This window comes from Phoenix dactylifera, chromosome 1, assembly GCF_051530095.1.
Source record: "Phoenix dactylifera cultivar Ajwa chromosome 1, Ajwa_hap1_PhDact_Kaust_v1.1, whole genome shotgun sequence".
NCBI classification, from domain to species: Eukaryota; Viridiplantae; Streptophyta; class Magnoliopsida; order Arecales; family Arecaceae; genus Phoenix; species Phoenix dactylifera.
This window is the reverse complement of record NC_143190.1, coordinates 72,497,059-72,523,986: the sequence shown is the minus strand read 5'-3', so window position 1 is coordinate 72,523,986 and position 26,928 is coordinate 72,497,059. Positions and strand designations below refer to the sequence as shown.

At 41.8% G+C, this 26,928-nt stretch overlaps 1 protein-coding gene and 1 non-coding gene across 2 annotated transcripts; both read left to right on the top strand.

Annotated features, from left to right (window-relative positions):
- Positions 1–1,965: 1,965 nt before the first annotated feature.
- On the top strand, positions 1,966–26,477 carry LOC120107641 (uncharacterized). Its single transcript, XM_039120991.3, has 2 exons — positions 1,966–3,323; positions 26,224–26,477. The coding sequence occupies exon 1, from the start codon at positions 2,105–2,107 to the stop codon at positions 3,320–3,322; it is 1,218 nt and encodes a 405-aa protein (XP_038976919.2). The 5' UTR covers positions 1,966–2,104; the 3' UTR covers position 3,323; positions 26,224–26,477.
- LOC149768848 (small nucleolar RNA R71) lies at positions 12,589–12,694 on the top strand. Its single transcript, XR_016398518.1, has one exon. It is a non-coding gene; the product is annotated as a small nucleolar RNA R71 (small nucleolar RNA).
- Positions 26,478–26,928: the final 451 nt, after the last annotated feature.

Sequence of the window (26,928 nt, the reverse complement as noted above, 5' to 3'; positions counted from 1 at the left end):
AGACGTCTCTGGGATAAACCGAAGACGTCTCGGCTGTCCCTGATCTGTTTTCTTCATCTCAAAAATTCTTCAATAAATCCTTGAAAAATAAGGGAACTTGCCTAGACATTTCTTAACAATATTTTTAGATAAACACCTGAAATCCTCAAATAAATTGTTAATACATAGGGAATTATACTCTAGTGTTTTGTGTTCATCAAAATCCATTAGGGGGTCAACAATGTCGCATGAATTAATGCACGATCGTGTGAATTAATGCATTGTCGTAGGAGATCAGGCCGGAGCAAATGAGTCGTCGTGGCTGATCGGACGTAGCCGAGCGGGTCAGCTATTTGCCGTGGAGAGCTTGAGATCCGTAGACAGCATGCGTATTGATTGTTGAGTGAGCCAGAGATCGGTGGAGGCCATGCGCATTAATTGTTAAGTGAGCCGAAGATCAACAGAGGCCATACACATTAATTGTTGACAGCAGTAGCAGGGCGTGGTCCTTGATCGAGCTGCAGGAGGATGTGACGGCTGCAGGTTGATAGCGAGGTCGGACTTCCGAGGTCGAGGATGCTGAGGTCGGGTGCCTAAGTCGGGCATTTCGAAGTCGAGCGCCTGGCCGAGGGCCAGGTCGAGAGCCCTGAGGTCGGGCTTTCAGTTGGGCATCTTGAAGTCGGACGCCTCCAGGTCGGGCGCTAGATCGGGCGCCAGGTCTGGCGCGCTCAGGTCGGGCGCCAGATCGGGCGCCAGGTCTGGCGCGTTCAGGTCGGGCGCCTCCAGGTCGGACGCCTTCAGGTTGGGCGCCTTCAATCACGTGCTGGCGATGTGCTCACATGCTTCAAGACGATTTATTTTCCCCCAACACATATAAATCATATTGGTATGGATTTGAAGGCTTCACGCCTAGAACAACGTATGACAGTTTTTCTTAAGAATGGTTACATCCGATATAAGGATATTTGGTTGAAATAACTATTCTTTTTTCATACTTAGTTATTGCAAATTGTTTGGTAAATGTAACCATGCTGTCCCTAAACCCAGCTGCATATTGCCGCTAAATTCTGAGCTGAGATCGGTTGTCTCTCGGCATGCTCTCAGGCTGATGAGAACCAAAGAAAAGTAAGGTCGGTTGAGATCAAGGTTTGTAGGAACTGGTCGCCGCCAAGGCCAACTTGCAAGAAATTCACTTGTCAAAAAGTTTCCGGTGGGAGGCCCTCCAATACTTAAGTAAGAATACTAAGCAATAGTGTGGAAGGAAAAAAAAATTGTAGAGAAAAATCTCCAAAATAAGCTTACCTAAGGATCTCCAGGTTACCTCCTTTATATAGGATAAAATATGCATTCATTACTTGATTTAGCGCTATGTGCCTTAACTGTGTAGTAATGGTCCGCTGCACGCTGACAATATGGTAATCGTCCCGCACGAGTAGCATGCGGCGATGATTGCGCCGATCATGCTCTAACCGCAACTTTAGTTTAACCGTCAATCTTTATCACTTCAAGCTGGCACCTCGATTTTCACTGAAATCATTCACTTCATCTATGGCTGAAATCAAAAAAGTTGGTTCATGTCGAGGTCAAGATGTCTAATATTTTCTTCGTCACTGCCAAATAGAAAAATACCATGCTTATCTCAATAGTTATCAAAATGTGTAACTTGGTTCCTGTAGCACCTTACGGTCAGCAAAATTAGCGTTGTGGTCTCCGGAGATCCAAAATGGGCCTGGTCGGGCTGAGTCGAGCCCAGGCCTGGTCATTGGCTGGTCTGGACTTAATTGTATTGCTTTCACCTGGAAACTTAATCCAGGGAACCCACAAGGACACTCTCTCTGTGACTCGGGTTTGGAACCCGGGTTCAACCTAACCAATGAGCCACCTACACGGGCCTCGACTCCGATTCGGACCCGGTCGGCCGACCGAGTCACGGGGACGAGTCACCCCCTTCCTCGTCACCCGTCAATCGTCACCTCATCCCGCCCCACCAATCCCCTACCCGTCCACCGGAACGCCGACCACCACAAAATTGAACCCCAGGAGCCCAATATTAGGGCATCCCCGATCGAACGCTAGGGTTTCTAAGGTCTCCCATTTCCTCCTCGCGAGGGTGTGAGACAGATAGATGGACGCCACCCAGGACGACGCGAGGTATCTCCCCAATCTTCCCTCCCCTTCGATCTGCCGCCGCCCCTTCTCCTCCTCTTCCTCCTCCTCCTCCTCCTCCCCCCTTGGATCCAAGATCTCCGCCGCTCGGAAATCCTCCTTCCATCCGCCGATCGGCCGTAGCTACGCCGATGAGGACGACGAAGACGATCGGAACGACACGGATGAAGCCGTGGACGAACACGATGATGATGAGGACGAGAACGACGGTGGCGATAGACATCGCAAGATCCGGGGGGAGGAGGAGGAGGAGGAGGAGGAGGCGGAAAGCCGCGGGAAGCGGAGGAAGCTGGACAAGTTCGCCCTAGGGTTCGAATTCGCCCCCCGCGTGCCTCGTCCCGCGATCGTGACACTGGAGGGCAAGTTTCCCGCGAAAAGCTCTCCCACCGATTGGTCGGAAGACTCGACCTTCGTGCTCCTCGACGCCTGGGGCGATCGCTATGTCCAGAACGGCCGGAAGAGCCTCCGATCCGACGAGTGGTGCGACGTCGCCAAGAAGGTCGCTCAGTTCTCGAGGACCACCCGATCCGACGCCCAGTGCCGGAACCGACTCGATACTCTGAAAAAGAAATACAAGAAAGAGAAGGTGAGGATGGCGGAGCAAGCGAGTCCTAGCAGCAAGTGGGTTTATTTCAAGAAAATGGATGAATTGATATCGTCTCCGTCGCCTCCAGCTGCGGGGGCGCGGCAGCAGCAACCTCCGCAGCTGTCGTACGGGGTTGATGCAGGGGAGTACGTCTTTGCGAGCTCCAGTGTCTATCCGAACCGCTCGAATGGTAATGATGAGACGAGGGACAGCCCAGGAGGCACGGGATCGGAGGAGGATGTGGACGAGGAGGATGATGATGATGAGTCCGATGGGCTTCGTCCAAGGAGGGAGAAGGTTTCGATGGGGAGCTCGGATTCTTCGTTCAGAATGCTGGCCGATTCCATTCAAAAGTTTGGGGAGATATATGAGAAGATGGAGAGCAGAAAACGGCAGCAGATGGTGGAGCTGGAGAGGATGAGGAAGGAATTGCAGAGGGATTTGGAGATGCATAAGAGGAAGGTTTTGGAGAGGGCACAGGCGGAGATTGCAAAGATAAGGGAGGAAGAGGGGGAGGAGGAGGAGGAGGAGAGTGAAAATGATGAGGACGGGGATGAGGTTGATGTTTCTGCCGATAACTTGAGCGGGTGAGGTAAGATTGATTCAGCCTAGCTTGCTCTGGTGCTTTAACAATTATTAGTACCATAAGATTCTTTCTTTAAATTTTTTCAATGCTCTGTTTATGGTGTACCTTACATTGTTAGTCCAAGTAAATAAAGCCAGTTACATAGAAAACTGAAGATTGAAGATGTCTTAATCGACTGAAAGGAACTGTGGATGGTTGCTTTCCCTTGCCATGTTCAGATTCCATGATCTAAATGTGCAGTTAATACATCTACTATTAGGTTCTGCATTTACTAGGCATGCACTGTTTTTGTTTTTTTCTTCAGTTTCTTCTGTTTGTTGGTATAAGCAATGTTTTCGGGAGACGCATTCGAAATATTCTGACATCATAACTATAAAATAAACGGAGCAGGTGTTGACTCTTGTTCATGTTCTTGCAGATGCAGGAATTCCTTATATCAGTTGGTCCTAATTTGTCTTCGGCTCAGACCGATTTCATGTTCCTTTTAGCTTCTGATTACGGTCTTTGTTTATCTTATTTTTGTTCTTTTGCAGTTTAGGTCAGATGTTTGAGCTACTCTGCTGTCCTATAACTTGGGAATAGGGAAGGTTGATGCTGGCCTTGGAATCGAATTAAGAGTGACTTAGAGTTCCATTTTGATCGAGAAGTCCTTTTCTGGTATTAGGTTGAGTTAATGGAGTCCTAGATTTGTGGAGAGGGTGCTTATAAATGGTTCATATGCCTTTTTATGTGAAGTTCCATGTTCATCCAATTTTTTTTTGTATTTTGCATTGTGGTAATTTTTATAAGCTAAAGGGAGTCTTTAAGGGACAAGTTAACTAACCTCTCTGATCGGTTATTTCAATTTTGAAAATAAACCACGCAATAGCACGTATCCTGTAGGATAGTGATTACGGGTGTCGGTCCACAGGGATTGGAGACAAGTTATTTTTCTTTTAAAAATAAATCAAAAAGAAGGATTTGCTAACTTGATTCAACTAAATTAATCTATGAGTACGAATTGAAATTTAATCAAAGTAAATAGATCTAGGGTTTGGAATCCACCACATAGCATTGCATCAAGGATTGTGTTCTTAATCTTTATCTTTTGGAAGGCATGCAATTTTGGCTATAAGCCTTTTAAAATAAAGACATAAAGAGTGTTAGGAAGATCCATCTTCGGTATAGCATGAAGTGTCTACCTAAGTATGCTAATCTAGGATGCAGCACACTTCATCTTCCTAGGCATGGATCATCTTAGACTACTTTAGCAAACATGATTAGTAACTAGCATGCTCAAAGTTTAAATATCATAAAGGAATATTTCATTGAAAATAAGAATTTAAACAAGCTCCAAAATAATAATAAAAATAAGAACTACAATGCCCTGATACATTGCTAGGGCTTCATCCAGCCCTAGACTAGATGTTTAGCCGAGCATGGCTTCCGGACGACCTCCCATCCTCAAATGAAGTTGATCACCTCCCATAATTCCCAAAATATCCAAGACTCTTCTCTTTCCTCCCCTCTCTCTTCTTTTTTTTATTTCTTTCTCTCGGCTTTCTTCTTCTTCTTCACCGAAACAGAGCCCCCCTGTTTCTTTCTTCTCCACCGAGCCTCCTCCCTCTGTTTCTTCCCTCTCTCCCTTTTATAGATCAATCGTTGAAGCATCGAGAGGGAGAGGATGCGTGATTGCTGGGGATCCGATTGCTTGGGGGCTGGGATTTGGAAACGGAAGGAGGGCGTCAATCCGTGGGATCACCAGCTGCATTTGAAACGGGCGGAAGAAATGGGAGCTTGATCGACGGGAGGAAATCACGAAAGAGGTGCTGGGTCCTTGGGTCACAGTGCTTGCAGACGCGGAGGCTTGAAGCGTGGGATGCATCACCGGCGGAAGAAATGGTGCTGGAGGACCACTGCAGACGGACGCTGGGAACTTGGACTGGTGCTTAAACTTGGAAGCAGGATCGCTGGGATCACGGGGACGTTGAAAGGAGCTGGAGATCCGGAAGAGTGGAGAACATGGATCCGTGGTTGCAGAGGCAGGAAGGAAGATGGCTGCGTTGCCTTGATCACGGATGGGTGACTTCCGGCTGCTGGGAGGATCGCTCCGAATGGTGGGTGGCCGCGGGATCAACGGGGAGATGCCTCGACGCGGCTTGATGGCGGAGCTGGGTCTCGGCTGCGGGCTGCGTCACAGGCGGAGGACGAGGCGGAATCGATGGGAAGAAGGGGAACGGCCCGGATGCACTGCGGGGGAGAAGATGAACAGTGGCTTCTTGTTTACATTATTATTTTTTTTTTTGTAACACTGTTCATATGAACAGTGTTTTCACGGGACACTGTTCATATGAACAGTGAATTCCCCGAAATTATTTTTATTTATTTTATTATATTTATTATTTTCTTTTTTTTTTTGTTTTTTAAATTTATAAATTTTATATGAAGGCAGGTAAAGAATTGGTTGGGAGTTACTTTGGGTTTGAAGTGGGTCATGATTGTTGATTTGGCTTGAACTCATTCTCGAGCCCAATGTCATTTAATTCTTACTAAACTGCTTCAGATTGGACTCAACCAGATCAGACCGTGACTTAATAAAAGAGTTAATCAAATATTTTCCTATACAATTATAACTTTCAATCAAATCAGGACCAAAGCCCATTTAGTTATAACCTTAGTCGGGTCAACACAATCTCCTTATATATTTTTTTGTAATTTTCATGAAAGATTGCAACCAAGGGAGAGACAAGTTCAGAATCTAGTTTAAGAGAATAATTACCATATTTTAAACTTACTTCAATGTTTGTTCAATTTCATGGTAAAATATGTATTTATCAGTTTAAAAATATTGATAAGTGCTATGGAAAGGTAACTAAATTATAAATTATTAAGCACTTATCACACCCCCAAACCTATGTTTTGCTAGTCCTCGAGCAAAATAAAACTAGAAAAGAAGAATTCTAACTCACTTTCGCAGGCATCGCGGTTACATTTACCATATGTAACAAGGCTTTAAACCCCTAGGTTACCCTAGTGGACGAGTTGTAGTCTCGTGAGGATTTTCAGTGAAGATACCCACAAACTTCAGTAAATCATTTATTATTATTGTTATTCTTAATTTTTTTTTTTTTTTTTTTTTTTTTTTTTTTTTTTTAGATCGATTGATCTATGAAGTGAAAATCGAATTCCAAATGCATACTAGTAAAGAATTTCTAAAACTCTTTCTCTTTTTTTTATTAAAATCTAATTTAAGATACATAAATGATGAAAATTTCAAAGCACACACGGTTTTATTTACTAAATCAGCCCAAATCCTAGGTCAAGATGCAATTCAAGTTGAAGTCATTAAGTTTCCGTTAGGGAGTTGTAAGACTTATTTATACTGGAGTGCTCAGTGAAATCTGGACCGTACCCAAGCTAAGAGCTCAGATCTCCAAAATATTGCTAATACCAGTAGTTTCCAAGGATTGGTCGAAGGAACCTACTCACTGATTCAAAATCATCTTATCTGCAGGATTTCGAGAGTTGTGGATGTTTACTTTAGTACCTCACGGGCTTTATCTGTAATATTCCAGTTTACTCGAATTTTTACAACGACGGCTTTCACACTATTGTCTTTTCGGTCAATACAGCTTTTTTTTCCCTTTTTTTTCTTTTTTTTTTTTTTTTAAGAAAGATATATAAATTGTGCACTTTTACTCTTGTGGTGATTTCTCCGTGTAACGAGCAATCAGTCGACGACTCTCACACCAGTTGGCATAAGGTGTCGGGCATCAAGACTCCCCTACGGACTTATGCTCGGAGTCCTCATCACAAGCCCACTTGACCTTTGACAATAGGTAGCCCTTTTCGATGTTCCTGACTAAATCCATTTTTATTGAATTTTTTTTTTTTTTTTTTTATTTTTTTTTATTGGATTAGATAAGTATGATTCATCAGGGTCCAAGGTTGCTACTATACTATCAACATAATGTCGAGCCTAGACCTTAGAAGGGTCGGCCAGTGTGTAGTGAAATTCCAAAGTATTAATTAGCTTACAACTCCCTAAGAGAGACTTAATAAAAAGAACTTAAATTTGTATTACTTCCCACTAGTCATTGGGCTTTTAGATTTTATATACCTTGTGTGTTTATCATTCTCGCATAAATGTATATAAATTAGGTTTTTTTTTTTTTCAACAAAACTTTTTTTTTTTAATAATTTTTTATTATTATTTTATAAACACATTTTTTAAAAAAAATTATTTTAAAATTTTTTTTTAAAGATGATTTTTTTTTTATTATATATTTTTTTTTAAAACTTTTTTTTTTTGATGAAAATCAAGATGAATACCCCCAAACCTAAACCTAACATTGTCCTCAATGTTAAGAAATAATCTAAGAGAATTGGGTTGCCTCCCAACAAGCGCTAAGTTTATTGTCTTCAGCCAGACACAGTGGGTCCTTAATTATTTTGATAAACAGGGTTCGTTAAATTAAGGGATTCGATCAATTGCCCGTCGGCAACACAGTCTACATAAGGTTTTAACCTTTGACCATTGACTTTTAAAACATGTCCACCATTGAGGTGTTGGATCTCTACTGCACCATAAGGAGAAACCTTTTTCACTACGAATGGTCCATCCCACCTAGAGCGAAGTTTACCCGGGAAGAGTCGCAACTTGGAATTGAACAGCCAAACCTTTTGACCAGGTTCGAAGGACTTACGGTTAATATTTTTATCATGAAAAGCCTTAGTCCTTGCTTTATAAATTTTAGCATTTTCATAAGCCTCATTACGCAATTCTTCAAGTTCACTTAGTTGGAGTTTTCGGTGAGGACCAGCTACTGCCATGTCTAAGTTAAATTTTTTTATAGCCCAGAAAGCTCTATGTTCAAGTTCTACCGGTAAGTGACAAGCTTTACCAAAAACTAATCGGTAGGGGGACATGCCAATAGGAGTTTTGTAGGCGGTACGGTAAGCCCAGAGTGCATCATTTATCCTTTGAGACCAATCTTTCCTATCGGGACGTACCGTTTTCTCTAAGATGTGTTTTAACTCTCTATTGGACACCTCGACTTGTCCACTCGTTTGGGGATGGTATGGGGTAGCAACTTTGTGGGTGATGTTATATTTGCGAACCAAAGCCTCGAAAGATCGGTTGCAAAAATGAGATCCCCCATCACTGATAATGGCCCGGGGTGTACCAAAACGACAAAAGATGTTTTCATGTAAAAATTTAATCACAACCTTGTGGTCATTAGTTTTAGTGGCGACAGCTTCTACCCATTTTGAAACATAATCAACCCCTACCAGAATATATTCGAAACCAAAGGATGGTGGGAAAGGGCCCATGAAGTCAATACCCCAGACATCAAAGATTTCTACAATTAAAATAGGATTGAGAGGCATCATATCTCTACGAGAGATGGTACCCATCCGTTGGCACCGTTCACAAGTTTGGCAAAAGTTATGGGCATCTTTGAAAAGTGTGGGCCAATAAAATCCACTTTGTAAAACTTTTGCTGCAGTTTTTCTACCCCCAAAATGTCCCCCACAAGCTTGTGAATGGCAGAATGAAAGAATACTTTGAAATTCACATTCAGGGACACATCGACGGATGACTTGATCGGGACAATACTTGAATAAATCAGGATCATCCCAATAATAGAACTTTACTTGTGAAAAGAATCGGTTCTTATCTTGAGTTGACCAATCATCAGGAATTCGTCCTATGGCAAGGTAATTCACTATGTTTGCAAACCATGGCGTTTTTATTCTTTGTACCTCAAATAATTGTTCATCTGGGAAAGAATCGTGCAAGGGTGAGGTATTTTTACAAGAGGGCTCAAGAAGAATCCTAGATAAGTGGTCCGCTACGACATTTGCAGTTCCTTTCTTATCACGAATTTCTAGGTCAAATTCTTGTAGTAAAAGAATCCATCGAATCAGACGGGGTTTGGTATCCTTCTTTGCAAGAAGGTGTCGAAGGGCAGCATGATCAGTGAATACGGTAACCTTGGATCCTAATAAGTAAGATCGAAACTTGTCTAGTGCGAATACTACCGCTAGCAATTCTTTCTCAGTGGTGGTGTAGTTTAATTGTGCATCTGAGAGTGCTTTACTAGCATAGTAAATGACATGAGGTACTTTATCTAGCCGTTGCCCTAAGACTGCCCCAATAGCATAGTCGGATGCATCACACATTAGTTCAAATGGAAGGGTCCAATTAGGGGGCCGTATGATAGGTGCAGTGGTCAATTTCGAGCGAAGATTTTCAAATGCCTCCTCGCATGTTTTATCAAAGACAAAGGGAGTGTCCTTGGCAAGAAGATTGCACAAGGGTTTGGAAATCTTACTGAAATCCTGAATAAAGCGACGGTAGAAACCAGCATGGCCAAGGAATGATCGGATTTGTTTCACAGTTTTTGGTGGAGGAAGATTGGAAATAAGATCGACTTTGGCTTTATCTACTTCAATGCCCCTCTTGGACACGACGTGTCCTAAAACTATGCCTTCTTGAACCATAAAATGGCTCTTTTCCCAACTTAGTACTAGGTTGGTCTCCTTACATCTTTTCAAAACTAAGGTCAAATTGTTCAGACAATCATCAAAAGATAGGCCAAAAACTGAGAAATCATCAATGAATACTTCTAGAAAGTTTTCCACCATATCTGAAAAGATGGCCATCATGCATCGTTGAAAAGTTGCGGGTGCATTACATAGTCCAAAAGGCATCCTCCTATATGCAAATGTCCCAAATGGGCAGGTAAAGGTGGTCTTCTCTTGATCGTCCGGGTAGACAGGTACTTGGTTGTATCCAGAATAACCATCTAAGAAGCAGTAGAAACCTTGACCAGCCAACCGTTCCAAAATTTGATCTATGAAAGGTAGAGGGAAATGGTCCTTCCTAGTCATTGAATTAAGTTTTCTATAGTCAATGCACACGCGCCAACCCGTGGTTGTGCGTGTTTGTATTAATTCTCCTTCCGTATTCTCAATCACAGTAATACCTGATTTCTTGGGTACCACTTGTGTCGGACTCACCCACTTACTATCAGAAATTGGATAAATGATTCCGGCATCTAATAACTTCACCACTTCTTTCTTGACTACCTCCTTCATGTTAGGATTGAGTCTTCTTTGCATTTCTCGGGTAGGTTTTGCATCATCTTCGAGATGAATTCGATGCATGCAAACAGAGGGGTCAACCCCTTTCAAATCGGCCACAGACCATCCTATGGCATGTTTATTTTCTTCTAGCACCCTCAAAAGTTTACCCTCCTGTTCAGTAGATAAGTTGGCTGCGATAATTACAGGGAGGCTATCTTCTGGTCCTAGAAAGGCATACTTAAGATTTGTTGGAAGTGGCTTTAACTCAAGTTTAGGTGGTGAATCAATGGAAGGACAAAGTGGCGCGCTGGCAATGGGAGGAAGAGGTTCAGGTCGGCTCTTCCAAGGAAGGGAACTCACTGGAGATTGATTGTCAAGTAAGATGTTAACTTCTTCTATGGCCTTGTCTATATCAAAGTTGTCAATGTCAAAATGGGCCAGACATGCCTCTAAGGGGTCATCTGCTAAGATATAGGGAAGGGCTTCCTCTACAAGATCATCCATTTCGTCAATTAGGCAACACTCGTCTTCCCTCACATGTTGGTCAGCGGCATGAAAAACATTCAATTTAATTTTCATGTTCCCAAATGATATATCCATTGCCCCGGTTCTACAGTTGATACATGCATTGGCTGTTGCTAAAAAGGGACGACCAAGAATCACAGGGATTTGTTTTTTTAGGTTAGGCACATGTTCCATGTCAAGGACGATAAAATCTACTGGAAAATAGAACTTGTCTACCTTGACAAGAACATCTTCAATCATCCCCCGTGGTATCTTCACAGATCGATCAGCCAATTGTAAGGACACCGAGGTAGGTTTTAATTCACCTAACCCAAATTTCTCATAGACTGAATAGGGTAGAAGATTCACACTTGCCCCTAGATCTAAGAGCGCTCGGTCAATGGAGTTATCTCCTATGACACAGGAAATAGTGGGAGCGCCAGGATCTTTGAATTTTGGAGGGGTGTTGTATTGGAGAATGGAACTTACCTGTTCAGTAAGTAAGACCTTTTTAGGCACATGTGTCCTAGATTTTCGCTTTTGGGTGCAAAGGTCTTTGAGAAATTTGGCATAGGAGGGAACTTGTTTGATGGCATCAAGAAGTGGAAGGTTGATTTTAACTTGTTTGAACACCTCCATCATCTCTTCTAGTGAAGTTCCCTTCTTGCCAAAGGGAGTGGGTGCATTAAGTGCTTCAGGAAATGGAGCCTTTGGAGTATGGGTTGTGACAGATGGTGGACTAGCTGAAGAAGGTTTTGGGTTTTCACGTGAAACATTCCTCTCCTCTTCTTCATCTTCCTTATTGTTACCCTCCCCAACCTTATTATCTATTATACGTCCACTCCTTAGGGTAGTCAAAGCATTGGCTTGCTCATGATTTAGTCGGGTTTCTTGAGCCACATATTGTCCCCTAGGATTACTCATTGGTTGACTTGGAAGCTTACCTTCCTCTCGTTTATTTAATGCATTGGCTAGTTGACCCATTTGGGATTCTAGCTTAGCAATTGATTGTGTGTGAGAGTGCAATAGTTGTGTATTTGCCTCCAAACCTTGAAGGGCAGTCAACACCTTCTCCTCAAAGGCTGTATTTCTTTGGGTTGGAGGAGGAGGATGCTGAAATTGAGTTGAGGGACGGTAGAGATGAAAATTCTGAGGGTTTTGAAAATTTTGGGGGAAGGGTTGGGAGGTATTAGAAGCTTGCTGCCTCCAAGAAAAATTTGGATGATTCCGCCATCCCGGATTATATGTATTGGAAAATGGATCATTACCCGGTCTGGGCTGTGTTTGGGCAGCATTGATGTGTTCTTGCACGAGTTCGGGATATTGGGGTGCTGAGGGGCACTCATGAATAGGATGCGATGGGCTAGAACAGATAGCACACACTTGTGCTTGGGAAGAACTAACGACCTGTCCTCCTATCATTAGTTGGTCAATCTTATGGGACAATGCATCTACCTTGCTAGACAGGTCCATAGAATGACTTATTTCACAAATGGCCCCTTTTCTTTGAAAATTCGGGGATGCTTGACGAGAACATGAAGCATGGTGGAGGGAGTTTTCATTAAGATTTTCAAATAGTTGCCATGCTTCATGCTCATTTCGAAGCATGAAAGTCCCCCCGCATGCAGCATCGATCATCTGACGGTTTCGTTCCGTCAAACTGTCATAGAAACATTGCACTAGCTGCCACTTAGGTATTTGATGATGAGGGCATTTACGGATTAGGTCCCTAAATCTCTCCCAAGTTTCATAAAATTCTTCTCCCTCGGTTTGGGAGAAGCTTGTAATGGCACGTCTAAACTGGTTCGTTCTTCCTATGGGAAAGTATTTTTTAAGGAATTCTTGTTGCATTTGATCCCAAGAACGAATTGAGTTAGCTTCTAAAGAATTCAGCCATTGTTTGGCTCTATCTTTAAGGGAGAAGGGGAATAATCTAAGTTTTAAAGCATCATCAGTGAAATTTTGAATCTTGACAGTGGTGCAAATCTCAAGGAATTCATCTAGGTGTTTATATGGGTCTTCATTGGTGAGCCCATAAAAAGATGGGAGCATTTGGATCACACTAGACTTTATTTCATATTGTACAGCTGCTACCTCAGGTAATCGAATGCAAGATGGGGAAGTATAAATAGTGGGAGTAAAGTATTCCCTCAAGAGTTTGGGTTGTTCTTCAGCCATCTTAAGAGGTGGGGATGATCCTAATGTTTTGATCTTAGCTCGAATGTTCCTAAGGGTTCGTTCTATTTCAGGGTCAAAAGGTAATAGATTTTGTACTCTAGAACGACTACCGTGCATACACTAGTACTTGATCAATCAAGCATGCAATAAAAGAGAAAAGCATATCAATCCTAGTCTTTGTCCTAAAATCACTAGACAGCTCCTAACTGGTTTGAAGAGGTCACCTAAGCCTCCAATCCGGTCTAATGAACCGAGTTGACCAGGTAAGCTCCCAGGTAAGTGGAGGGGTCACGATGCGTTCGCAAAGGTCCCACTTAAAACCCACTTGCCTCGAACAGATGAACTGTCTCCCTTATAGGGACAAAGCTTGCCTAGACATCAACTAAGCCACAGAGCGAAATTGGTGCAACTTTCGGTGATCTTCGTCCTATTGAGCTCGAATGTCCCTAGGAGCCAACGTCTAATTGATTTTAATTAAAGATGACACTATGTGAGATTGAGTTCACCTAAGTTGGGCAAGAGTCCGGTGATGAAATCCGGCTCTTATCTTGTTGGGGTGATTGCCCTTACTATGTGCAAATTGATTTGTGTATGTGTATCAAGCATGCATTCACAATTTTGCTATAATTAAAATCAAACAATCACCACAAAATTTCAAACCAATAATTAATTTAAATAAGAAAAGTTTAGAGGTTACCAAAGGGAATTTCCCCAGCAATTTATTTTTTTTTTTTTTTTTTTTGCAAACCTCTACAACATTTCTTTTCCGGCAGTTCTCCTTTTGATCATCCCAGATTTTTTCCTCGATTCCTGATCAAATAATATAAATAAAAATTAGTAAGGGAGAAAAAGAAGATAAGAAAAGTAACAATAATAGAATTTTTTTTTAAAAGAATTTTTTTTTAATTTTTAAATAATTTTTTTTAATAAGAAAAATAACTATGCTAGCAATCCCCGGCAACGGCGCCAAAAATTGATCGGTTATTTCAATTTTGAAAATAAACCACGCAATAGCACGTATCCTGTAGGATAGTGATTACGGGTGTCGGTCCACAGGGATTGGAGACAAGTTATTTTTCTTTTAAAAATAAATCAAAAAGAAGGATTTGCTAACTTGATTCAACTAAATTAATCTATGAGTACGAATTGAAATTTAATCAAAGTAAATAGATCTAGGGTTTGGAATCCACCACATAGCATTGCATCAAGGATTGTGTTCTTAATCTTTATCTTTTGGAAGGCATGCAATTTTGGCTATAAGCCTTTTAAAATAAAGACATAAAGAGTGTTAGGAAGATCCATCTTCGGTATAGCATGAAGTGTCTACCTAAGTATGCTAATCTAGGATGCAGCACACTTCATCTTCCTAGGCATGGATCATCTTAGACTACTTTAGCAAACATGATTAGTAACTAGCATGCTCAAAGTTTAAATATCATAAAGGAATATTTCATTGAAAATAAGAATTTAAACAAGCTCCAAAATAATAATAAAAATAAGAACTACAATGCCCTGATACATTGCTAGGGCTTCATCCAGCCCTAGACTAGATGTTTAGCCGAGCATGGCTTCCGGACGACCCCAAAAATTGATCGGTTATTTCAATTTTGAAAATAAACCACGCAATAGCACGTATCCTGTAGGATAGTGATTACGGGTGTCGGTCCACAGGGATTGGAGACAAGTTATTTTTCTTTTAAAAATAAATCAAAAAGAAGGATTTGCTAACTTGATTCAACTAAATTAATCTATGAGTACGAATTGAAATTTAATCAAAGTAAATAGATCTAGGGTTTGGAATCCACCACATAGCATTGCATCAAGGATTGTGTTCTTAATCTTTATCTTTTGGAAGGCATGCAATTTTGGCTATAAGCCTTTTAAAATAAAGACATAAAGAGTGTTAGGAAGATCCATCTTCGGTATAGCATGAAGTGTCTACCTAAGTATGCTAATCTAGGATGCAGCACACTTCATCTTCCTAGGCATGGATCATCTTAGACTACTTTAGCAAACATGATTAGTAACTAGCATGCTCAAAGTTTAAATATCATAAAGGAATATTTCATTGAAAATAAGAATTTAAACAAGCTCCAAAATAATAATAAAAATAAGAACTACAATGCCCTGATACATTGCTAGGGCTTCATCCAGCCCTAGACTAGATGTTTAGCCGAGCATGGCTTCCGGACGACCTCCCATCCTCAAATGAAGTTGATCACCTCCCATAATTCCCAAAATATCCAAGACTCTTCTCTTTCCTCCCCTCTCTCTTCTTTTTTTTATTTCTTTCTCTCGGCTTTCTTCTTCTTCTTCACCGAAACAGAGCCCCCCTGTTTCTTTCTTCTCCACCGAGCCTCCTCCCTCTGTTTCTTCCCTCTCTCCCTTTTATAGATCAATCGTTGAAGCATCGAGAGGGAGAGGATGCGTGATTGCTGGGGATCCGATTGCTTGGGGGCTGGGATTTGGAAACGGAAGGAGGGCGTCAATCCGTGGGATCACCAGCTGCATTTGAAACGGGCGGAAGAAATGGGAGCTTGATCGACGGGAGGAAATCACGAAAGAGGTGCTGGGTCCTTGGGTCACAGTGCTTGCAGACGCGGAGGCTTGAAGCGTGGGATGCATCACCGGCGGAAGAAATGGTGCTGGAGGACCACTGCAGACGGACGCTGGGAACTTGGACTGGTGCTTAAACTTGGAAGCAGGATCGCTGGGATCACGGGGACGTTGAAAGGAGCTGGAGATCCGGAAGAGTGGAGAACATGGATCCGTGGTTGCAGAGGCAGGAAGGAAGATGGCTGCGTTGCCTTGATCACGGATGGGTGACTTCCGGCTGCTGGGAGGATCGCTCCGAATGGTGGGTGGCCGCGGGATCAACGGGGAGATGCCTCGACGCGGCTTGATGGCGGAGCTGGGTCTCGGCTGCGGGCTGCGTCACAGGCGGAGGACGAGGCGGAATCGATGGGAAGAAGGGGAACGGCCCGGATGCACTGCGGGGGAGAAGATGAACAGTGGCTTCTTGTTTACATTATTATTTTTTTTTTTGTAACACTGTTCATATGAACAGTGTTTTCACGGGACACTGTTCATATGAACAGTGAATTCCCCGAAATTATTTTTATTTATTTTATTATATTTATTATTTTCTTTTTTTTTTTTGTTTTTTAAATTTATAAATTTTATATGAAGGCAGGTAAAGAATTGGTTGGGAGTTACTTTGGGTTTGAAGTGGGTCATGATTGTTGATTTGGCTTGAACTCATTCTCGAGCCCAATGTCATTTAATTCTTACTAAACTGCTTCAGATTGGACTCAACCAGATCAGACCGTGACTTAATAAAAGAGTTAATCAAATATTTTCCTATACAATTATAACTTTCAATCAAATCAGGACCAAAGCCCATTTAGTTATAACCTTAGTCGGGTCAACACAATCTCCTTATATATTTTTTTGTAATTTTCATGAAAGATTGCAACCAAGGGAGAGACAAGTTCAGAATCTAGTTTAAGAGAATAATTACCATATTTTAAACTTACTTCAATGTTTGTTCAATTTCATGGTAAAATATGTATTTATCAGTTTAAAAATATTGATAAGTGCTATGGAAAGGTAACTAAATTATAAATTATTAAGCACTTATCACTCTCCCTAGAACTAGGAAGGGACCCTTTCCTAAAGAGGTGGTTTTTCTTCTAAGAAAATTCACAAGTCTATTGAAGCTAAATGAAGATCTGGGATATAGATCTGTCAAGGACTACTTGTCCAGGAGGTTTGGGTTCTTAAACTATTTCCAAGTTCTCAGACTGAATCCATGTTCCTTTTATCTGCTGATTACAATCCTTGTGTATCTTATTTTTGTTCTAGACGCGACGGTAAGGTTGCACTATTTTGACTTGGGTGTCACGGGTTCAAAATATGGAAATAGCCTCTCCGCACGCGAGAAGCTCACCCTTCGGGTATCGCTTTTGGTGCAGGAAGCCAAGCATTTTGCCCGACGTTTTACATTTCCGAAGGAACTGAAGCTACATTTTTTTTCAATTTTCATTCAAGAGTTCCTATGTGTTTCCATGCCCTTCTTTTAGCAATTTACGCTACGTTTTTGTACTCAACTGGTATCATACATAAAAAGAGGGATAGGCTTCCTGGAAAGAAAGAGTCTTGTCAGGTTTTTAGACCTTAAAACTACTCTGTAAAAGTAATGACCAGGGTAGGGGGTCGAATGTTTATAAATTTTTGAAATCTTTTTTGTATGCTTCGCAAACTCGCTACACAGCATGGCAATCATTGCAAGGCATAAGGCCACCCCTGTCTTTGTAGCCATCCGTGCTACAATGTAGAATAACCCTGGGTCAATGTAGTCACCTTTGTTGCATGGAACGACACATTGGCTAATGCTGCATGCATTTGACCCTCCCCAGATCCTACAATAGAGGGAGTCTCATGCATTAGGATGCCCTTCTTTTGGCAATTTAAGTCAAGTGCTTAAGTTAATCTGCGCTCTTATAACTTGGGAATAGGCAAGGTTGAGACTAACCACGGAATTGTTTTAAGAGCGACTTAGAATTCTGTTTTTGATCGCAGTCCCTTTCTAGTATTAGGTTGAGTTGGTGGAGTCCTAGAGTTATATAGATGTCACTTATGAGTGGTTTATGGGCCTTTTTATTTAGAGTTCCATGTTGATCCCAATTTTGTATCTTGCATTGTCATCATTATTATAAGTTAAGGGATTCTTTTAGGGACAAGTTAACTTACCTTTCCCTGGTACTGGGAAGGGACCCCTTTCTAAAGAGGTGGTTTCTCCTCTAAGAAAAATTCACAAGTCTATTGAAGCTAAATAAAACGGCATTATTCTCCAACTTTGTCTTCAAGCCATCAACTAACCAGAGTTATGATTCCAACATATATTTGGGTTGAAGCTCAGTCAAGTTTTAATTTGCATCACTTATGGTGATAACCTTCTACTTTCTAGAAAAAGGGATTTTCAGGCACTACTGCAGTGAATAATTTCTTTTCTTGCTATTTGAATGATGCCTTTTGGTGTAAATACAATCTAGGTAGTTGAAAATACTAAAATTAATAGACATGATAAAGTTATCTGCTGGAATTAGTTCTGACATCTTGAAATTTACATTTTGATGAGGGATAAAGTCAAGGAAGCTAAAAATCGATTGTCATCTCTTCAGTCTGAAACTCAAATCTGAGATCTTGTATGCCTTCTCTAGTCTTCCTTTAACATTGTTTGTTAGTGATGTCTTTCCTTGAAGCCCGTTGCATCTTATTGGGCTTCATTAGAGAAGATTTTTTGTTTTGCTTTCCTTTTCTTTCTTTCTTTGGTTGGGGCAGAGGTTAGTAGCGGTCAAATTAAAATAGACTTCTTCAGCAGGAGTTTTACAGTATTTGGATGTGTGACTATTTAAAATTCAGCAAAAGTTCCTTTATGCGTTGATTAGTTGGCAAGATAGAGTTGTATTGGTCAAAGAGTTGCTTGATAAACTTAGCACCAAGCCTCCTTTAGATTCATATCAAAGGTTTTTTTTAGCAAGCTGAGTGCATTGGACTGATTTGGATGCTCAAATTTTTTCTGTGTAAATTAAAGCTGGAACGAATCGCTTACACAGTTGCTGCTAGTCTTCATTCTAGCATTAGTATATGTTTTGTGCGGTCTAGTTAAGGAAGGTTAAATTCATGTATTCTAGTCATCCTACCTACAAAGACTTAATAGACAATAAATGTTGACTATCTTCTGCCACTCTCCTAGCAAAGAATCTGCAAAATTTTAGTCATAGCATGCTTTGTGCATATTGTTCATTACAGAGATGGCTGATACAAAACATGATGTGATGCAGTTGATTCAAATGCTGGTTATAGTTTCAAAATTTTTCTTTCTTACTTTCTTTCTTTTTTAAGTTAGTGTTTGCATATAAATCATGGTATCACTCTAGCATACATTAAGAATTGCTACATATGTATGTTTGTTCTCAACCAAATGAATTGCACATGCTAAATGTCTTTTCTGAAACGTTATGTGCTATGTCTTTTCATAGCATGCTTGCTTGTTTCCAATGGAATGTTGAAGTATGAATATTGTGACAAAAAATGATCACATAATTTAGCAAATTTTTCAGGGAAAAATGTATAAATGTTTTGAGAGATGATAAAAATTACGAGAGGAATGTAAGGTAAAATAGAAATGCGGAGACAAAAGAAGTAGCATTCAAGAATCAATGTAGTTTATGAATAATCCATGCATCATATACAAAGCCCCTTAGAATATATAAAGTACTCTAGTCTTTTAGGCTGTGATAATGTCCACGAAGAGGTAATATTGTAAGACATTAAGGGCCCTTTTGGGTAATCCAACAGGATTTGGGCTGAATTTCCCAATGGATTCACAAACTGGGAAGCCCATTTGAGCAGGGCCCTTACCAACCTAACACTTTTATAAACTGAATTCTATGGGAAGGAAAAAAGATCTTCATAGGTCTTTTTTTTTCCTGCAGACAAATAGGTCTACAAGCTGAGATTTAGGCTAGGACTTTGGCGGGCCTTTAGAAGATGCCGGGTTGGGTGGGCCCACATGCCCGTTTCCTATAAGATATTCATGCAGGAATATCGAACGGGCCTTATGGACGGAAAATCCATCATAAGAGGCCTGGGTTGTCTGGGCTTCTTTCAACCGGTCAAGCTCAACTCGAGTGAGTGATGGGTTCAACCATTGCTATTCATGCTTGGTTTGTAAGTTCCATATACAAGCCAAGTCTCAAGTTGGCTTGAGCTTATAATTATTTCTATGAACTGGCTAAGTTTTGATCTTGACTTGTTTACCAATGGAGCCTAAAGTGGATTTGAGCATCACTTGTTTACTGATTGAACAAGCTAATAATCTAGCCAATCTTAAGCTGTTCATGATTGGCTTGGTTTAGTATAGTATGCTTAGCAAACATTAGTATTTGTGATGCCGGACCAAATTTTAAATGGAAGCAGAATAAGAGGGGAAGAGAAGGAGGAAGAAGAAGAGAAGAAGGAGAAGGAAGGAGAAGAGAAGAGGAGGAAAACGTGGGGGAAAGAAATTCTTAATTCTTCATTAAACCCTAATCATGAAAATAGTTCCCTATATATAGGGCCCAAATACACAACTTGCATAAACCCCCCTTACACAGAAATAAATCCTAATAAACCCACAAATAACACAAATAAGCCCTAAAATGCAAATAAGCCCAGAAATAAAATAAACCACAAATAAACCCTAAAATGCAAATAAGCCCAGAAATAAAATAATAAAATAAATATGCAAATAAACGGGTCTGACTCAATCCGGGGGCTCAGGATCATCTGGATGAAGGGCTCTGATGTCCCCATCAACTCCTCCCGGGTGAGAAAAACTCGACCCCGTCGAGTATAGGTCTGGCCGGCTGTCGTACTACTCCAGAAGATCGGGGTCGAGGCGCTGCAACTGTGCTCTGGAAATCCACGTCACATCAGACTTTGGTCGACCTTTCCACCGAACAAGATAACATTGGTAACCACCGTTCCTGCTTGAAATAACCTGTTCATCCAATATATGTTCTATTTGTTCTCTGCGTGCATGAAATTTGGGAGGTGGTAGCTCAACAGCAGGTAATAGGTCAGGGTATCCAACATGGGCAGGTATATCAATAAAGGGGTCAGAAGGCAGGAATATTATCTTTTTGTATGGGACTAAATCTTCAATATTAAATGTCGCACTAATCCCATAGTCATCAGGAAGATCCACAACATATGCATTCGAACTGATTTTCTTTAAGATTTTGAACGGTTATGCACTACAAGTTTGCAATTTCTTAAACGTTTCCGAAGAAAGTCGTTCAAACCTAATTCTTATCATGACGTAATCTCTTTCACTTAACTCATTATAACGTCCGGTTAAATCAGCAAGGGATTTATATTTTAAGTTAATAAAGTGACTGCAATTGCTGATTTCTTGATGCAATGAATGTGGATGAGATGCAATTGATTGTGCAGACTCAAAAACTCTATACTGATAAGACATGAAAAATAGGTCTATGGGTTGCCTAGATTTGTAATCATGCACCACTTCAAACGGATTTATGCCTATGGACTTATGAACCGAACTATTATATGCAAACTCAACTGTCGGTAATATTAAATCTCAGGTCCTAGCATATGCATTTGGGTTGAGCCTATAATGTTGAAGGTTGGGCAGAAATACTCCGGGAACTAGATCAATTGCGTGTTGGATATCACACATCGGAGAAAGTGCATCCAGAAGATCATCATGGACTATATCATTAAACTCCTCTAAAAGGGAAACTACTATAGGGGAATGTTCAAGATTGGACTCCACATGGGTATCTTTAGCTACAACTGCCAATTCAGGTGACTGACTCTCAATATCTGTCACTATCTCTTCCACAGTAGTGATGTGAAATGACTTGGTTGTACTTAGATCAATAGTCTCTCTTTGGAAATCATTTTGGACAAAATTTAATTCTATAGGTTCGTCTTCAAAGTCTTCTTCATAGTCTTCTATATTTGGTTCATAGACTTCTTCGACATATTCGACCTCTTGGCTCCTAGCTTCTGATTCAGTAATCAGGTAGGTCCTAATGAAACATTGGGATGCTATGTGGTCGAATTGTTGACACCTTGAGCATTGGGTTTGGTGCCCAAGAAAATGGGGAAGGATTACAGGTGGTGCAACCAAACCGATTTTAGGTTGGGCTGCAACAGGGGTTGGCGGTGTAGGGGTCCTAGAATTTTGCACGAGCTCACGGATCTCTTGTGTGAATTCCTTGTATCCAGCCCGCATGGCAACGATCTGTTCCTTGATAGACCTCAAAATGTCGGAATTCATGGTAGCTACAGGGGTTTTAGGTTGATTGAGATAGTACTCCATATCACTACAGGTTAGCATGCAATGATGACACTGGGTGATGATGTGAAATGCAGTGTCACTAATGAAACCTTAATAACTATGATGCAAGACCAAATTTGATGCAGGACAACTTACTAATGCAATCTATTATGATTTCAGAAATCAGCAAGTCTTCACAATAATAACTTAAAATTTAAATGTTGCTAATTTTTACTTCGGTTATTCAGAATTAAGGATTAAGATTATTCAATTTAAGAAATTAGATTGCAATCAAGTAGTTCAGTTGTTCTGATCCTAAAGTAATTTGAGCGAATAATGTTGAGAAACGTCCTGTTGCTAGGGTGTGCTAATTTAATATCAAGATTTAATGGGTAATAGGATGGGTTCGAAAGTGAAAGGTTTAATGTTCTGAATTTTGACAGCAATATAAGTTTTCAAAATATGGCTATCATGCAAGAGAACCAGAACATAATTAAATGAACAAGCCAGAAAAAGTAGAAACCTATCATCTGTCGGAAAGCAGACGACCAGAGTGGTGCGCTCGAGGGCTAGGGCGACGATCAGGAGCGAAGTGCGGAGGAGGGAGGGGTGGTGTGGCCCCTGGAGAAAAAAAGGCCCGTTGAAAGGGGCTCTGCAGTGGCTCGGCCTGCTGACTTGGGCTTATGAGAGAAAGTCGGGGCAGGCTACTGTTGTGTGGGCCTGGGGTCAGCCCGTGTTGGCTTTAGAAGTTGGGTGGGAGGCGCGTGGGATCGGCCCGATAGGAATGGGTTTGAGGGGAAGAGGGGCGGTGGCAGGTGACAGGGGTTCGGGATGGGGACGGCCGGCGGCGGAGCAGAGGAAGCGGCAGGCAGGTGGCGGCGGTCTGGTGCAGCGGCAAACGGAGGGGAAGCCGGAGGCGGCGAGGGGCTTTGGTGGAGGGGACGGCGATGGGAGTTCGGAAGGTGGCGGCGAGGCGGAGGCAGCAGTGGGCGGCGTGCGATCGGAGAAGAAGCGGTGGGGGTGGCGAAGGCGGTAAGGCGGGCGGTGGCGGCGGACGAAGGCGGTGGCGAGGGTGCTCACGCGGAGGAAGATGAACAGGTACCCCTTTTTTTTTCTTTTTTTTCTCTTTTTTTTTTCTCTTTTTCCTTTTCTCTTTTTTTTTTCTTTTTTTTTTTGCACGCACGTGCGGTCACGTGCGGAGCTGTTTTTGGGGACCCGGGTTACCGGATTCGGGTTAACGGGTTTTGTGACTTACCCGTTAATCCTTTCTTCAACTTTCCGATGGTTTCGGGAGAGGGCTCCGATCTTCACGGCGATGGCGGTGGCCGGGGCTCTAGGATCTACGGCGACGGGCGGTGGCCGATCACGGGATCCGGCCGGTGGCGCCTTTTTGTGGCGCGATGCAGCGACGGTGAAGCGTGGGAGTGGTGGCCGCAGGCTTGGTGGCTGGCGGGACGGGGTGGAGGTCGCGGCTGCGGCGGCGGAGCTTGCGGCGGCAAGAGGCGGCTGACCACGGCAGCCACGGGCGGCGTCAACAGGCACGGGAACCCGAGCGGCGACGTTTCCGTGGGGAAATGGCTCCTCCGACGGCGGGCTCGGGCCTTCACTGGGCAGCGGCGGCGGCGAGAACGTCCGACGGTGGCTCGGCGCTGCTGGCGGCGACTGGTGGCGGCGGTGGGCGCGGGTGTGACGACGGGTGGGGTGGACCTGGCGACGGGATCTTCCCCTGTTCCTTGTGTGAGAACTGAGAGAGGGAAGAAAGGATTTCTTTTTCTCTTTTTTTTTTTTTTTTTGGCTCTCGGTTCGGAAGAAGTAGCCGGGAGAGAGAAGCTAGACCTCAAGGCTTTGGCAGATAACCTAGGTCGTGGCTTTGGCAGCAGGGGCAAAGCCGACGGCTCTGATACCAAGTTGATGCCGGACCAAATTTTAAATGGAAGCAGAATAAGAGGGGAAGAGAAGGAGGAAGAAGAAGAGAAGAAGGAGAAGGAAGGAGAAGAGAAGAAGAGGAAAACGTGGGGGAAAGAAATTCTTAATTCTTCATTAAACCCTAATCATGAAAATAGTTCCCTATATATAGGGCCCAAATACACAACTTGCATAAACCCCCCTTATACAGAAATAAATCCTAATAAACCCACAAATAACACAAATAAGCCCTAAAATGCAAATAAGCCCAGAAATAAAATAAACCACAAATAAACCCTAAAATGCAAATAAGCCCAGAAATAAAATAATAAAATAAATATGCAAATAAACGGGTCTGACTCAATCCGGGGGCTCAGGATCATCTGGATGAAGGGCTCTGATGTCCCCATCAATTTGCCTCAATTACACTGATAGGCTCAACTTTTATGGTTGTATGATGGATTTTACTGTCTTTTTTTTTATGAAACGAATGAATCATATGTCTAGTATGGATGCATCTAACAAAATTAATAAATAAAATAACTCTGAAGAGAGAAGGGATAGAAGCAAATTTTGTCCATAGAGTGTCGCCAGAATGATTTGCATCATAGATGCCACCCAGTCTACAGCCCCATTTGCTTTCCTATAAATATGGGATGCTTGAAAGAGAGTGCACCTTCTAGTCAGCCTCAAAATATCCAATATGAGTGGATGTTTGCTCACTGATGGAGAGCATCTTGAAATCTCTCCAACCACTGTAGCGGAATCACTTTCAAGGAGGATAAGGTTAGCTCTTAGAGTGAGAATAGCATACCCGATCCCTTCCCAAGCAGTCCTCAACTCTATCCCCGGAACAGAAATATCAAAAAGCTGTCTCCTCCAGCCTCAAAAAACTGGGAATCAGGCCCTCTAATTATAGATCCAGCTCCTCCTCTACCACCATCTTCAGTAACACTACCATCAAAGTTCACCTTGAGATAGGTCGGGGTGGGGGCTCCTAGGTAATAAATACCACTCTAAATGCATAAAGAGATAGGGGAGGCCCGTGTGTCCCTTGTTTTCTCTAGTTCTCCTATAATAGTGCACTGAGTGATTTCTGTAGCTTGTATGATTGCCTTTTCTAATATCAATCTCGAAGACAGAGACTCAATTCTCAAAAACCCATCTATTCCTTGTATTCCAGATGTGATAAACAATATATGCTGCTTGAATGCATTTGATCTTAGTGCCCTCATCATTTCCGTTTGTCTTCAAATAAAGCAAAAGAGCTTCAGTCGGGCCTGGTGTCGTGAAAACTACAGATGGAATATCAGATAATTGCCAAACCTACAATGCTTTCAGGCAGTGAAAGAGAACATGATCTACAGTCTCCTGCACTCCCTCACAAGAGTCATAGATAGGGATATTCAAACCCCTTCTACCAAAACACCACTACACGGAATGCGATCCTATGCAAGCTTCCATAGACATAATGCCACTCGAGGATGTTTCCAAATCTTCCATAGCCATGAACAATTCTTCCTACTTTCTGGGACTGCATTGAAGAGTTTATAAAGCTCACTGGCCTTGACTTAGGAAGTACAAGTAAAACCCCGCACCAACCTGTCGGGCATGTCACTATTAGGCACTGCAATTGATAGAATTCTATCAGCTAAGCCCTCTCCAAACAACTGCATGAGAGAGACGTTCCACCTCCTCTTGTCAAGACAAATCAGATCTCTAAGCTTAAGATCCCTCATAGTATATTGGTTGTTGATCATGGTCAGCCACAAGGCCAATGGAAGTGGAGAAATCCAAGCATCATCCATTACATCTATTGAGTGACCATCACCTATCATCCAGCAAATATTAGATAAAGACAAGTGGGGCATGTGAGCATACCTCTTTCCAAATGAAGGAACTGCTGCGGGAAGGAAGAGGCTAGTTTTGCTATCTTTTAGATCATGCTTTTGGTTCCACTGGCAATTCTGAGTCAGCCATTTCTGACAAATATGGGATGCACAATGAATGCCATGAACTCCAGATGCTTTATCCGGTAAACAAAAGTTCCTTGGTGAATCTGATATTTATGTCAATATGGATAAATATCATTCTTTACAATTTGGTGTCAATATCATCCATGCATGAGTGGCATATTGCTAGCACTTTTTTTTAAGAAAAATAAATATTCTGTAGTTAACTGAACTGCAGTTTTTAGAAAAACTTTAGGAAATTACTGTGTTAGTCATCATTTCAAGCTCCATTGTGTCACTGGTAGTGGTCTACAAACTGCTTTATCTGTAGACAAGTAATATGAATTTTACAGTAGCACTTGTCGTCAGCCTTTGTTATTGATATCTGTTTTCAGCTAATATGTGAATCTTAAAGGTCTGATGTATTGGTTTTCTTCTGTAGATTCATTTTTGGTTCATTACATCTGACAGCCATCAACATGAGTTGAGGAGCATAGCTTCTGTAACTGAAGGCTGTGTAGGAAATTTGCAACAAGAATAGGAGAGGCTGAGAATTTGCTTGCAAATAATGTTATTGTACGCGCCATAGCAATGTGGATGTAATTTAAATTAAGTTTTACATATTCAAGGCTGAGGAGGCTTTTTATTTTTCACTAAGCTCCGAATAAACACATTTAAGCAGGTTTTTATTATCTATTTTTGTCTGAGTTCTAACAACAGTTGATTTTCCAGGCCTCCCCACTTTTCCCTTTTTGATGGTTATTTTCCAGGCCATGTTTGTGAATGTTTAAAGCTGCATGATTGTTCGTTTGGGTCGTCATTTGCCCACTGCATGCTTTCTGACGGTTGAGTTGATCAGCTACCCCATCTTTCCTGAAGGGAACAGAGAGCTGTCCATATTAGATGGCTGTCCATCTCAAGCTTTGGTGAAGTATTAATCTTGCTCTAACAATTTGGCACATATTAACTGAATGATTCATCATGGTTTCTGATGACCCAAAGATTGATTTAAAGATTGATTTTGATGATCACAAAACCTTGAAGTATAAATACTAATGTTTGTGTTGCAAGGAGAAAGATATTTATTTTGCAAGGAGCATAGCATGTTGGAAGAACACAAGAAGGCCTCCAAAGCTCTCAAGAAAAG

Bases quoted from the DNA above. Each gene is read 5' to 3' on its own strand.
- LOC120107641 (XM_039120991.3), top strand. From the start codon at position 2,105: ATGGACGCCACCCAGGACGACGCGAGGTATCTCCCCAATCTTCCCTCC.